This window comes from Mirounga angustirostris, unplaced genomic scaffold (genome assembly GCF_029215605.1).
Source record: "Mirounga angustirostris isolate CCGP_5_RB_7025 unplaced genomic scaffold, mMirAng1.0.hap1 SCAF_4, whole genome shotgun sequence".
In the NCBI taxonomy this organism is placed as follows: Eukaryota; Metazoa; Chordata; class Mammalia; order Carnivora; family Phocidae; genus Mirounga; species Mirounga angustirostris.
The window spans coordinates 166959248-166973995 of NW_026991712.1; the positions used below are offsets into that span (position 1 = coordinate 166959248).

General features: G+C 40.6%; 1 protein-coding gene across 19 annotated transcripts in view; it reads left to right on the top strand.

Moving 5' to 3' along the window:
* PUM1 (pumilio RNA binding family member 1) overlaps positions 1-14748 on the top strand; it is a 139906-nt gene that overhangs the window by 75402 nt on the left and 49756 nt on the right. For 16 of the 19 annotated variants that reach the window (XR_010411035.1, XM_064589598.1, XM_064589600.1 and 13 more), the window contains 2 exons: positions 3432-3598; positions 5631-5901. The exons of the other annotated variants lie outside the window; for them this stretch is intronic. Coding sequence is in view for 15 of the 16 variants with exons in the window: in XM_064589598.1 (XP_064445668.1) it covers positions 3432-3598; positions 5631-5901 (438 nt within the window). In the remaining variant the exon portion in view is untranslated. The remainder of the gene's footprint in view (positions 1-3431; positions 3599-5630; positions 5902-14748) is intronic. 19 annotated transcript variants of the gene reach the window in all.

Consider the following 14748-nt stretch of genomic DNA (forward strand, 5'->3'; position numbering starts at 1 on the left):
CAGACGCACAACGACTGAGCCACCCAGGCGCCCCTGACACTTGTAAATTTTAAAAAGATTGTGATGTTCAACACTAACCATACAGCCACTACACTGTGAAAATGAGTGTCCTTTGGAGGGTCAGATTGGCTGTATACTTCTATTAGAGTTAAACCACTTAATTGGGCCATTTAAGAGTTTCAATCTTGATATCATGGATAATGTTACAGAAGAAATACCATCACAAAATTACCCCTGTGCTGTAGATGAGAGAACTCAGACTCGGATTTCATGACCTGTCCAAAGTCCTCTGCCAGTATGTGTCTGCAGTTGAGATGGAGTGTAGATTCTGTGCAATCTGGATTAGTTCTTTCTTTAAGACCACATAGCTGTGAATACCTACCCTTATCTTAAATATTAAAAATATTTATAAAAATCCCGTAATGTACCAGCCCATTTCTACCCCTGTTCTTCTCTCTCTAGGGTGTTCACATTTCTTTTTTCTTTCTTTCTTTTTTTTTTTTTTTTAAGATTTTATTTATTTTTTGACAGAGAGAGAGACAGTGAGAGAGGGAACACAAGCAGGGGGAGTGGGAGAGTGAGAAGCAGGCTTCCCGCGGAGCAGGGAGCCCGATGCGGGGCTTGATCCCAGCACCCTGGGATTATGACCTGAGCCGAAGGCAGATGCTTAACGACTGAGCCACCCAGGCGCCCCAGGGTGTTCACATTTCTAAGAGACCATTTTCATGATCTTGAACCCTGTGTTCTCTTTTACTAGCAGACTTTTGACAAAAAGTCTTCCCACTGTGCTTTTGGTATCCTTAAAAATCAGACTTGTCAACCATTTTTATTTAGGGCTATTATTGAATTCCTGAAATTTTGTCTCTTAAGTAAACTTTTTACTGAAATATGACCTGTGTGCTGAAAAGTGTTTAAGTCATAAATGTTCATCTGCATGTGTTTCTACAAAATGAATACACCCAGTGACCATCCAGATCAAGGAATTGAAGTCTCCCTTGGGCCCCCCGCCTTCAAATAGAAGGAACCTACTATTCTGAGGAATTTATAGCCTACTCAGAGCAGAAAACCTGGTAGCTATATTTTATATGAATAGACTGTACAATATTGGTGAAAAACAGCCCATCCTAGGGATTCCTTTGAAAATCTAGCCCTTGGCAGTGTAATTAAGAAAGTTAAGTATCAGGGACTGTTTTCAGAGACAGGCCGAGCTGTCTCTGTTAGGCCTCCTTTTAAAGGGTCACTGGGGAGAGATACTGCAGAGTGTTGATTTGGCGAGTGACTCTCCCCCGTCACCAGCTTTCTTGCTTGTTGGTGACACTTCCTACTGCTTCTTTATCCCATTTCCTTCCTATTTTTGCTGGTAGACCTTTGCAAGTGCTGATGAGAAATTGGAGCTGGACTGCTCCTTCTGAGCCAGCGACTTGTAGATTTATGGAGGATTACTTAGGTGTGTTAGTGGGATGATCCTTCTAGTTAATACTTTTGTTACTGACATTAATAGTGGCTAATGCAGGCAGAGTTGTTTGTTATCTAGACCGTGTCACTACTTCCTGGACTCCTATGATAAAGACAATGGGAGGATCCTAATTTCTAGACCGTGTCACTACTTCCTGGACTCCTATGATAAAGACAATGGGAGGATCCTAATTCTAATTTTAGTGGTTCAGTTTTTCAGGATTTTTTGGTCATTTCAGTTTACTTTGTCATAGTTTTTGAACTTCTGCCAAGCGCTGTATTTAGTGCTGGGGATATATGAAAATGAATACATGGTTTTTGTCAGTTTTACCTTTGCAGTAGGAGGGAGGTATTGTTTCTGGACGTTTTTAAAGATCTTTCTGTCTTTGGAATCCTATCATATTTCCATCTCTGCTTTAGGATCTCACTGTGGTGCTTAATTGGCTGTCATTCACTCCTCTTGAACCAGTAATAGTCTTAACACTTTGAAGATTCTACTGTGAAAGTCACATCTCAGTGGCTGCCAAAACTGTAGTTTACCGTCTTGATGCCGCATGAAATGAAGTTGTGTATCCCTTCTTTGTCCTTCTTGTACGTGGTCCTTGGTTCACATTAGCCATGAAGTCTTTTTCTGTGTCTTGAACAGAGAATGATTTTGAAAGTAAAATGGGCTCTGAACTGGCAGGTGAAAGCTCTAAGAACGTCAAGATTCATGAGTTACCCTTTCGGGGCCAGAGATCTCCGGGAACTGCCCATTCCCGGGCCTGCCTATTCACAACCCAGTGTCTCCTGCTCCAGCATCCATTACTGATCCTCTCCCGCCCCAGTGGAATTTGGTTGTGGCGACTGGAAATGTTGTGAAGGAGCTCTCATCTTTTTCTCTCTGGTTCTTGCCTTTTGCCGGGAGCTTTAATTTGGTCCAGAAGTCAGTGGTGAAGACAAGCAAGGTTGCCCCTCTCCAGTTCTATAAAAGCAAAGGTTACTTACCATTTGGTAGGATTCTGCCAAGATCTCTGACCCGTGTCAAGTCACTCTACCAAATCTTCTTTTCCTTTTGGAAATCAAGGCACATTTGATTTGTAAGTCGGGGTCTTAATTTAGGATGTTGCTAAGAGGGGACAGACTTCATTTCCTTAGAAGAGAAAGCATCGGTGTGCTTGGCACCAAGATAATTCTTTAGGTCTAGTCTTTCAGAGATAAAGTCTGCTGCATCAGCGGTCCAGCTGAAGGGGCTTCCCTGTAGTCTCAGAATAATCTGGTATGGGGCAGGCTCAGAGTGAAAAACAACAGATAAGCACTTAGAGTACTCTTGAAAGAATTTCACAGATTTAACGTGTTTTGAAGGATTAGAAAAAAATTAAAGTGAAGGATGATCGGTGAATTATTGATGCAGTAAGCCTTGAGACGGAGAGTGGAGCTGGGGTGATGATAGGTGGTACAAATTGGCAGGGCATGTGTCCCAAGGTAAAGTGGAGGATAATTGAATTGGAATGATGTCAGACCACACTTAGCTCAGTACTCAGAAGTAAGAGAGTTTACACAGGCAATGGCGAAGTAGGGAATTCTTTTTGTAGGCTTACCACTTTCCAGCTATACTGTTAGCTGCCATACCTGGGGCTTACTAGGAGTTGTGCTATTGAATAGTGTTAGATTTGGAAGTAGAGAAGTGGGACCAAGAGATGTAAAGTTGTGGCTGGGCTTCGGGTAGAAAGGAAAAAATGGGATGGTGGGACATTTGGGTATGGTAAGACTGTCCTAAACTCTGTAACATAATTGTATGTCTGTCTCCCCCATTTGGCAAGACTTTCTGCAGTGTTCCTGCCTCTGTGTTGTCTGTTAATTAGATTGTAATGTCTTGAAAGGGCATGGACACTACCCTGTTTTAATTAGCATCTAGTGTAGTCTCGTGTCCACAGTGGTTGCCTGCTGTTGTTAGTTGATGATGATTAGTGAAGCTGAAGCTATTTTTTAAACAGGGCCCAAGGGATGCAGACAGTGATGAAAACGACAAAGGTGACAAGAAGAACAAGGGTGCGTTTGATGGAGATAAGCTAGGAGATTTGAAGGAGGAGGGTGATGTGATGGACAAGACCAATGGTTTGCCAGTGCAGAATGGGATTGACACAGACGTCAAAGATTTTAGGTTTGTATGTTTTACACTTCTGACTTTTGAATGGGGGCTATGGGTTTTTGTTTTGATTTAGTTTTATTTGGATTTTAGGGTTTTTTTCCTTCCTTACCTGTCCTTTTTAAGAATTGGGTCCAGTGCAGGCCATACCACAAAGACTGTAAGTTTACTGGTAAGGTAGAACTTCTAAGAGCTGTCAATGCCTGGTGCTTTCCCAAAACAATAGACTTTTGCATTTGCAAAGGGCTCTATTATTTGCAGAATGATTCTATAAATATCATTTCAGTGATTCTCAAATATCAAAGTCGCCTGGGATGGGTGCCTTGGGGTTTTCCCTAAATTTCTCCCAAATCACTAGTTTGGGAGTAACCATGGTCACTAATGGAAGCATGTCCCCTCTCTCTGGCATGTTAGTGTGGAGAGAAACAGTTGAGAACTTACGCATTATTTTATTCGAGACTCCTAAACTCCCTGGGAGGTAGGTGGGTCAGTATCATTTTCCTCAGTTTGAAGAACCAGAGATGCAGCTTATATGACTTGTTCTTAGTCGTCTCCCTTCCATGGATGCCTCTCATTCCATCTCTGGTCATGACTGATTTGCAGGTTTTACCCTATAATTTAATATACACACTATTCAGATGATATTGCATATTTGTCTTCTACACTTGGCAATATTCCTCATTTATGTAGGTAACCTTTAGTGATGGTATATAATTCTAAAAAGGTAAAAATCCTTGGTCAGTGATATACAGATAGAGAATTTAATTTTGAATAATTTTAATGTTAGTCTGAAGCTAATATATGTGTGTCTAAACACACACACATCTATTTCTGATCCTGATACCTATCAAAGCCAAAATTGAAATTCATTTTGGATCATTGTATGCAGAACAACATTCAGTTGTTTAGTATTCCTAACTTACTGTGTTAATCTTGTGAATATAAAGAATTACAGTCTTTGGAGGAAATTTGAGGCACAGTGTAATAACCACTTACCTACGGTCTTTCGGATGAAGTAGGCAGCCTTTCCATCCTGAACCTCAGGCAGCCTGTAGTAGGGTCTGGTGGTAGTTGACTTCTGACTGGGTGGTGATGATAGGGCAGGTGTGTGAGAGGGAATACGGCAGTAGCTCTAACTTGTACCAGCTTAACGGGCTGAAGGGCACGGAATGTAGCCACAGGCTACGCTCCCCTTACTAGAATGTAACAGTGTTCTATATTAGTCTGATTTGGAATTATACTGTCCTGCAGTCCCTTTTACATAGGGTGATCCTCTATTCCCGGTCACCTGAGATGGTACTCGTTTCTGCCATGTCCTAGGATATTTATTCCTAGTGCCCCTTTTTTTGCTCTTAGGAATATCCTGGTTTGGGTGATAAATGATACTCTCACACTACTTTTAATTCTTAGAGCTGTCTCCTCAGCAGGGGCATATCCTAGATAATGAATTTATTTTGTACTGTTTTGTAATGGTTTGCTTCTGGTTTCTTAGAAGGGGAAAAGGCAGACAGGTTTAGCACTGACCAGTAGTACCAAGATAATACTTAAAATTTTTTTCACCTATAAAAAATTTTTTTAAAAATAGAATCATTCTCATATATGGAATTTCCCCCTAGAAACTACTTTTTCCATTGGCTCTCTGCTTAAAGAGTAGGTGTTACTTGGGGCGGGGGGCGGGGGGGCGGGGGCGTCATAATTTACTACCTGCATTTTGGGAATCTTGTTTTCATGGTTGCCACAGGCAGTGTTTTTTCCAGTTCATTCATTGTTCCTCAGATCTGGGCCCTTTGGTTAAAGGAATTGTAAATTAATACTAGTTAATGTGAATTTACAGGGTGGGTTGTGGTGGGAAGGCAAGCAATAGAAGAGTTGTTTTATAGGCTATAACATGTAAGCCCCGTAAAGTGCCTCTGGTTGTTTTGTAGAAATAGTTTTAAGTACTGTTGATGATAAACTATGTTCAAGGACATCGTCCTTAAACTTGGGTTGCTGTAGTGTCCCTCCCCGCTCAAAATAAGGTTTAATGCCCTTTACTTTCTCTGTTTAGCCGTACCCCTGGTAATTGCCAGAACTCTGCTAATGAAGTGGATCTTCTGGGTCCAAACCAGAATGGTTCTGAGGGCTTAGCCCAGCTGACCAGCACCAATGGTGCCAAGCCTGTGGAGGATTTCTCCAACATGGAGTCCCAGAGTGTCCCCTTGGACCCCATGGAACATGTGGGCATGGAGCCTCTTCAGTTTGATTATTCAGGCACGCAGGTACCTGTGGACTCAGCAGCAGCAACTGTGGGACTTTTTGACTACAATTCTCAACAACAGGTACTGTGTGTGTCTCTCTGTCACTCTCTTTACTCTCCTCCAGCCAGCACATGATTCAAGTGACTAAGAATTGGGGGGATGGGAGGAGGGTGGCATTATTTTAGGCTATAGCCAGCCCTTCTTAACCCGACAGTGATGTGGGCATACAAAAGCCTCTGTATCTTCCCCTCCAGAGGCGGATTCCCGTGCTGAGATTATGGGCAAGAGATCACTCTGCTCGACATGTGCTTCTTTTGGCTCCTCTGTCACCCCAGGGCCTGGGGAGTGGGTGAGGTCGTGTTACCGCTTGTGACACAATCTTCTTGGATGCTAAATTGACTTCTCTGAAGATTAATAAGATTGTGATGCTGTTGGTTGGTTTTGTTTTTAAAATAGTAAACTCTGTTACCTACTGCTGGCAGGAGTCCAGTGTGAGGTCGTCTTGTTAGTCATGTCTTTTAATTAAGTGAGTAACTATAGATAACAAACATACCTGCTGTCTTTCCGAAGAGTTAAAATACAATTAGGGGAAAAACACAAATCACTCCTGTAAAAATCTACAGTGAAATTATGTGGCTCTTTCTTTTCTTCATGAATCCTTGGAAGACATTATATATGTGCCTTCTGGTTTTAAAGGCATGGCATGATTAACTCTGGGGTTTACTGATCCTTCTGTTTCATTTTTTTTAAAGTAAAAAACTAGCTGTCTGAGCTATAAAACGGGGCAGGTAGCTTCCCCATCTTGTCAGGTACCACAGGCTCTCTCTTGTGGCTGAAAGAATTTGATGGGCCATGAATTTCTGATATTCATTAGTTTTGGACTGGAACATAAATATAAACCTCTAGGCTTGAAAGGTTAAAATCTCATTTTGATAGGAATTCTACATCTATGGGGGAAATTGGCTTATGGTCTGTCCCTTTGTTGTTATAAATAGCTGACTTTAAATGAATTTTGATGTATAAAGCTAACCATTTAATATTAATAAGAATTAATAGCAGTAATAATAACATTAATAAAGTTTACAAAAGGAAATCCCTTTAAGGGATGATGTGATATGTGTGCTCTGGTCATATCAGGTGGATCTATTAGGTTTAATTAACAAACTTTTTCTAGAGAGAGTAAATTTTAAGTGTCTGCTACTCTCCCTCTGGTTCCCAGTAGATGTGCCATCTCTCTGAAAGGATGATTTTTGTGCTTTTTCTCTTTTTTCACTGTTTTGCCCCCTTTCACAGTGAATCCTCAAAACAGCAGTTTTGAGTGAAGCCAGAAATTACCTCAGGTGCTGAAGATAGATTAGACTTCAACTTTGTACCACATCAGCAAATGTAGGGGACACTGTTACCAAGTAGACTTCAGCTTGCTCAGCTTAGGATAGGAGTGTGGTGGTAATTCTCTGTCTAAATTGAGGTTCGTGAGTGTAGGCTACTTTTTCTTCTTCTTCTTCTTCTTCTTTTTTTTTTTTAAGTAAGCTCCACACTCATTGTGGAGCCCAATGCGGGACTTGAACTCACAACCCTGAGATCAAGACCTGAGCTGAGATCAAGAGTCACATGCTCAAGTGACATCTCTGTTTACACTCAGGGAGTGTAGGCTACTTCTAACCAGGATTCTTAACCTGGTTATATCAAGAAGTTTTATCTGAATTCTTTCTTTTACTTTGTCTTCTGTGGTCTGAACTTCCATAGCAGCTCCTAGAACTCTGGCCATTTTTGGTGCTTAGCTTCCCATTCCTCATCTATTCCAGTCTAACCCTTTGCTTGTTATTTAAGAAGTGTTTGTCTTCAACCTTTTGTGAAGAAAAATCTGATGCTCTTTCATTGAATTGTTCTTTACTTCATAATCAAAGTTGGGATTTTCTTTTGATGTATTGATCTCTCGTTTCAAACTAATTTTACCAATGTTTTGGGAGGCTGGATAATTATTAGAACTCGAACAGATGTGTCCTTTGGCAAACTCACAAGCAGTTAATATGATTACATCAAAGACAACACCCACTCAGATTTATGAAGCCTGGGATGCCTTCACCACGTATCCCACTTCAGTAATTTTTGAAGGTGAATGTCATTATTTTGAAAGTTAAACTATTGTTGGTTTTTGGCTTCCCATGAATATCTTGGTTGTGGTAACATAGGGGCATTGTTACATAGGTAGACCATAATCACGTGATGTTATCATTGTTGTTTTATCCCGTGGGCCTATAATTCTTGCTTTTCTGAGTATATTGTTTTACATGGTCATGTAGTGGGCTCCCTGATAGCATGCCCGGGAACTATTGGGCCAAGACTTCTAAGTATTTTCAAGACCCTTAACCTCCCAACGGCTCCTGCATAGAGGTAGGAGTAGCTGTTAAGATGGTAGGATCCTTTTTCTACTGGAAATTGGTGTTTGATCTTACTTTTTATCCCTCCAATATTCCTTACTCTTTTGCTCTACATTGTTTTATTCCCCTTTCCCTTTCTACTATTTTAATTGATTGTCATTCTTGAAGATCCAATGCTTGTTAAGCTTTCTTGATCTCCATGAGTTGCATTATCTATCTCCTTTGAACTCTAGTGCTTTGTACTTCCCTTAAGAGAAGGAGTCACCATGTTCTGCCTTGTGTATAATTTCTTGTTTAAGAGTTCTTGCTAGATTGTAAGCTCCTTGAGGGCAAGCCCTGGGTCTTGTTCTTCTGTGTCTTCTACTTTTGCTTTAGCAGACCTTTTCAGGAAGCTTTTTCCATATTCCTATTATAGTATCTCAGAATATCCCCCATTACTAAATACACTTCCCCAAACTGAAATTTGGAACTAGCCTTCTAAGAGGTCTGGAGGCCATTCTTTGAGGCCTAGCTTGTATTCTACTATGCAAGTCCTTTAGATCTAGCCCACTAAACTTCTGCTCATGTTTGTAACTAGACCTGCACAATATCCAGGAAATTACCTCCTTCTTAGGGTCATAGCCCTCTGTTGCCATCTGATCAAAAAAAAGTATGTAATTCGTTCGAAATCCAATTTTGTTGGTAATTTCAGGGAGATCACAGATTTGTGGACTGTGGATTATAACTTTGTGTTTGCATTTTTTGTTCTCACCTGTAGCTTGGCATATATTTCATGAATGAACTATGGTTCCCCCCTCCCATAGCTCGCGGTTTAGGTATTGTGACTCATTTGGTCATTTCAGTAGTGCAAGGACATCCTTGAAGACAAGTGTAGGACATGCCTATGTCCTAGAACCTTAGACAAGGGAGAGCATACTCTATTCTGGGGAAGGAAGGATTTTTGGAAGAGGTAGATCTTGAGCTGTGCCTTGTAAGACTTTTTTTTTTTTTTTTTTTTAAAGATTTTATTTATTTATTTGACAGAGAAAGACACAGCGAGAGAGGGAACACAAGCAGGGGGAGTGGGAGAGGGAGAAGCAGGCTTCCCGCCGAGCAGGGAGCCCCATGCGGGGTTCGATCCCAGGACTCTGGGATCATGACCTGAGCCGAAGGCAAACGCTTAACGACAGCCACCCAGGCGTCCTGTAAGACTTGTTTATATCAGGAAAAGAGTGAAAATTTCACTGGAGGAAATAGTAAAACTTAAAGGCTTACTATGAGAACTTAACAGGTGCACGTTCGGTAGATAACGTAGTAGTCATCCTAGGTGGTGGGTGAGGTTGGGAAGCAGCGACCTGTGAGGTCGCACAGGCAGGGTTGTGGGTCTTAGCAACTTTGTCATGCTACCTGATTGACAGTGACAAGACAGTTTTAAGAAGGAATGACTTAATTACCATGGTTTGGTTTTTTGTGCTGTTAGTTCAGTGGCAACTGTAGACATTACTTACCCATATTAATCAGTTAATTATTGATGATTGTGTCCTTCCAGGAAGCTGGTTCTGCCGGTAGTGAACAGAGCTGGTGCTCATAGTAAGGCTGTCAGACGTGGAATTGAATGGGACAGTTGAGGAGCCGAGTGCTGAATTGGTTGGTCAGGAATGCTGTCAGGCCAGAGGAGGGCTTGATGGAGACCAAGGTTGTATAGACGTTCCTTGAAAGACAGATGCAGTGTATATTGCTGCAGTTAAGAGAATAGAGTTGTGGAGATAGAAATGAGCATGGTGTGGTCATCGACTGACAACAGTAGAAGGCACACTTAGAGTGAAATGCAGCTTGGTGCGTTGGGCTATTGAGTCTAGGTCCCAGAGGCTTGAGAGCCAGGCTTGAGTCCCAGACATTATTAATGATTGTGAGAATTAAACCACAGATCTAGTGTAGTGCGTGTTTTTCTATACATTTCTGCTTTTTTATATTGGCTTTCTTAAATGAGCATCAAAGGCTCTCCTTCTCTCTCTCTCTCTTTTTTTAAGTTTTGAGTTACTTGCTATAGTTAATGAGGTAGCTTTATTTGTGATTTCATGATGGGGTCTGGTTTGGAAGTTGACTAAATAATTCCTTCTTGTGTCCTATTTCCTTTTTATCAGGATTTTGATTTGGTTTCATAAAACTGTTAGTATCAACTTCTATTGAGATACATAGTATAGAGCAGCCTGCAAATACAGGAAAGGTAATTTTCATTTAGTTCATCACAAACATAATGGTACTTAGGGATACTTTGGGTTTTGGATAGTTAAGTTACTTGTTTATCATAAATTTAACCTAAGATTTATTTAAAGCAAGGATTCCTTTTTTTGTGCCATGAACCCTTAGCAGTTTGATGAGATCTATGGGCTGAATTTTGTGAATGATGTATAGTATAAGTAGTTTACAAAAGAAGCAGTTATACAGAACTAGTTACAGAAATATTTAACAAATTGAATATGTATCTGCTTTATCAAACTGCATGCAGCAGAAGTAGGCGTACCTAATGATCATGATGAGGATAAACATGGCTTTGGGATGTCTAATAGTTGTAAAGGAACATGAAAATGTATCTGACTTTTTGAGAGGGGCTGGGAGGAGCAGAGGAAGAGGGAGAGAGAATCTTAAGCAGGCTCCACATCCAGCGCTGCAGCCAGACGCAGGGCTGGTCTCACAACTCTGAGATCACAACCTGAACCGAAATCAAGAGTTGGACGCTTAACTGAGCCACCCAGGCGCCCCATATGTGACTTGTATTGGTGATTAAGTCACAAGTGTATAGCTAAGGTTAATGTGGTTTATTGCCTACAATCATAATTGAAGGCATGCTAAATTTCATGAAAATAAGGACAGTTTTACTATCCCAAGTATGAAGATCTGGGGTTTAAGTACCCCTAATCTACGGCGCTTTGAAATGTTCATTGATATCTCTGGAGTATTCTCCTTCTTTCCCTCACTTTCCCTTCATTGTCTTCTTAATTCTGGACAGTGAACAGTGAGCATTAGAAACAGTGAACAGTTCATAATAATGTGAACCATTTTGTTTTATGGTACATGAGTGATCTTTATTTTAATGAAGAGCCATACAATTATTTATATTTCCCCTAAATATATTTTATAAAGTTACTGCTAGATTTCATTATATTACAATTATACGTAGCAGAAATCAAAGCCAGGATTACAACTTTATAGATTAATCAGGTTAATTGTTGATGCTCTTTATTTAGAATTCAGTTAATCTAAAAATAGCCTAATGTAGCATGTTGTACAAAATTGCATACTGATGTACTAAAACTCTCACTTCTTAAGCATGAATTTTAGCAAAGAAACAGTACTCCAAAAATCATAATGGAAGTACAGATTCATTCCCTCACAGCTCTAGACAGATAGGAGAGGAAGTGGCACACAATGCTTTTAAAAGTGTGGTAGTGATTAGATGCCATTCTTCTGAAGCCAAGTTTGTGCAGTTTTAATATAGGTCTTTAATACTCTTGGCTTTCCTTTCAATTGACAAGTGAGAGGAAGATTATTTTATCAGTGTCACGTATAGGCGCTGGTAAAATGCTGACTTTAGCTAGCGGTTGGGTCATTTGAAGCTTACCTTTATTGTTCTTTGACTTTGCTGAAATTTTATGATTTTCCTCAGAAGTACTTATTTACTTGGTTAGAAGGACATTGTCGTTGTTCAAATAACCTGGTTGAAAATGAGCTTTGATCTGGAAGCTTCAGACAGTAGCAGACTTCCACATATTTCATGTACTAAAGACTGGTTGCCATGATCAACTTTTTTTTTTTTTTGAAAAGATTATAGTCCCACCATAGATGTAATAATACCTTAAGTGTTTTGAAGATCTTTTCTCTGTGAACCCTTACAACATCCCCATGGGATAGGGCAGGTACTACATTTTTACAGATAAGAAAATTAAGACCTCATGAAGAAAGAAAGTTCCCAAGCTGTGGGAACGTCTGTGTTCTGGTGTCTAGCTCTGGGCTCTGTCCTTGGGACCTAGTACTAGAAACACAAAGCCTTTTGATAATGTGGGGATGTCTCACCTGCAAATTCAGTTGCATTCGTGGTTTTCTCTTCATGGAGTATATGGTCAAGCATATTCCTCCACAACAAAACAAAAAAGGTTTTTCTTCCTTCCCTATTACCTTTGTGCCCTGTTGACAGCAGTTGGTGCTCATGAACTCATTGGGATTTTTAACATTAACATTCACTGCAAGGAGTTTTGCCCTCTGCTTTCCTCATCCTGAGCTGCCTTGTTGGGGGAGGAGTTGTAAGAGGTGACTCACAGAAGGGCCGTGTCTGTATGGGGGTACTCCCCCCATTCATCAGAAAGAACACACATAAAGGACTGTTCCTAGCATGTGTTTTACGTGTGTTAATTTTAATACTTCCAGCAACCTTATGTGTTAGACATGTCTTAATTGTCCCTAGTCGAGAGAGGAGGAGAGTGAGTCACAGAGAGGTTATTTTTGCCCCATGTCACGTAGTCTGTGTTGGAGCTAAGATATGAATCCAGGCTTTCTGGCCCCAGAGTCTATGCTCTTATCCCCTGTCCACTGTGTATATAGCTTTAAAAATTGGTCAGAAGCCATGGCTGGTGGGACATTTTATTTTGGTGGGGGAGGGGGATAGTCTTTCACATACATCAGCTCCATATTTAGGTATTACTCCACATTCTGAAAATTCAGCAACTGTTTTTATGCCAACAGGTATTATTGATAACATAATAACACTAGTAACTGTCTTTATCACTTAGCACTATACTAGGGGTTTTTGACTGCCCCTTTCTGGAATAAAAACCCTGCAGGCTATCTTTTGTAAAGTCATGTAGTGACAGAGAAGAGAGTCAAATCAGCTTGCTTGTGTAGTTCCCAGATTATGCCTTCAGTGTTTCTTTTATTTATTTATTTATTTTTTTAATTTTTTTAAAGATTTTATTTATTTATTTGAGAGGGAGAGAGTGAGAGACAGCACGAGAGGGAAGAGGGCAGAGGGAGAAGCAGATCCCCTGCCGAGCAGGGAGACCGATGTGGGACTCGATCCCGGGACTCAATCAGGACTCATGACCTGAGCCGAAGGCAGTCGCTTAACCGACTGAGCCACCCAGGCGCCCGCCTTCAGTGTTTCTTATTAGGAACCTCGATGAGCTTGAAATAGTTGATATATTTTCCCTTGCATTCAGTCTCTTGAACAACTTAAGAATTCAACCCAAGTACATTGTAATCAGTAGTGGTACATTTATCATTATACCACCCTTAAAACCAGTGTTCTCTCCAAATCTCAACAGTATTGTTTCTCAGTTACCTTTGGCTTGCTTTCGAAAATGATGAAAATGTTAACAGAGCTCAGTGCTTTGCCCAGCAGATGGCATTTGTATGAGTTTTTCAGGATCCTTTGGAATCCATTACTTGCCAATTACCCAATTTTGTTTTGAATACCCTGTATTTCCAGTTAATATTGGACCATTTACATAAAGAGAATGTGCCAGAATTGCTGTAATCTATGCTATAATCAAATCTGCTTGCTGTAGATGATAATTTACTTTTGTTAATTGTTTACTGCAAAATGCACTCAAGAAAACAGCTCCTTCTCTATTCACCATAATCACTGCGATATCAGTCAACTCTCAAACACAGAATATGTGGGAGCTCTTGTAGGACCTGTATGTTTTTAGTTAAAAGTAATAGTTTCTACTTCTCAAAGTGTGGTGAAGTGGTGCTAATAGCGAACCACAAGCTAATGTTGTGCAGGATGGTTGGTATTAACACACACTGGATATATATGGCTGTAGTACACATATATTTAAGGAGTTATACGCCATGTTAAAAACCTGTGAAGTGGGGATAAGTCGGATGGCATGACAGTGAGTACTGTTTTTGGTTAGTAAGATCACTTCAAGAGTTCTATTCTGAACACACCGTCTTTATTTCCCTGGTTCCATGTCATAGCGCCTCGCTAATAGGGCTCAAAAAATGTTGAATGAATTATTTTGTTTGTAGCAGGGCAAAGAAGTGTAGAGGGAAGAGGCTAGCATGAGCAGTGTCTGAGATGTTAAATATTTCAAAAGGTTTGAGGCTAGGAAAATTCCAGAGACCCATTGAAGACACAGTGGATACCTAGTGAAACTATGAGGTATTTTTACAACATTGGAAAAAACTTAAAACTTTCCACTATTTTACTGTAATGTTTTCTCCCTCCTGGCTGCCCCTCTTGGGTGAGCTGCTTCCTGTTGGTAGGAATACTGTGGGACACTGTCCTTTAGGTAAGACAGACACGTGAAAAACAACTTGGAAAAATCACAAGATCATAGTTACCCAATAGTACTGATTGGCTCCCTTCCTGGAGCAAAAAGTTGTTTTTTTTTTTTAAAGATTTTATTTATTCATTTGAGACACAGAGATACAGAGAGAGAGAGAGCATGAGCAGGGAGAGAGGCAGAGGGAGAGGGAGAAGCAAGCTCCCCGCTGAGCCAGGAGCCCGATGCGGGGCTTGATGTGGGGCTCGATCCCAGGACCCCGGGATCATGACCTGAGCTGA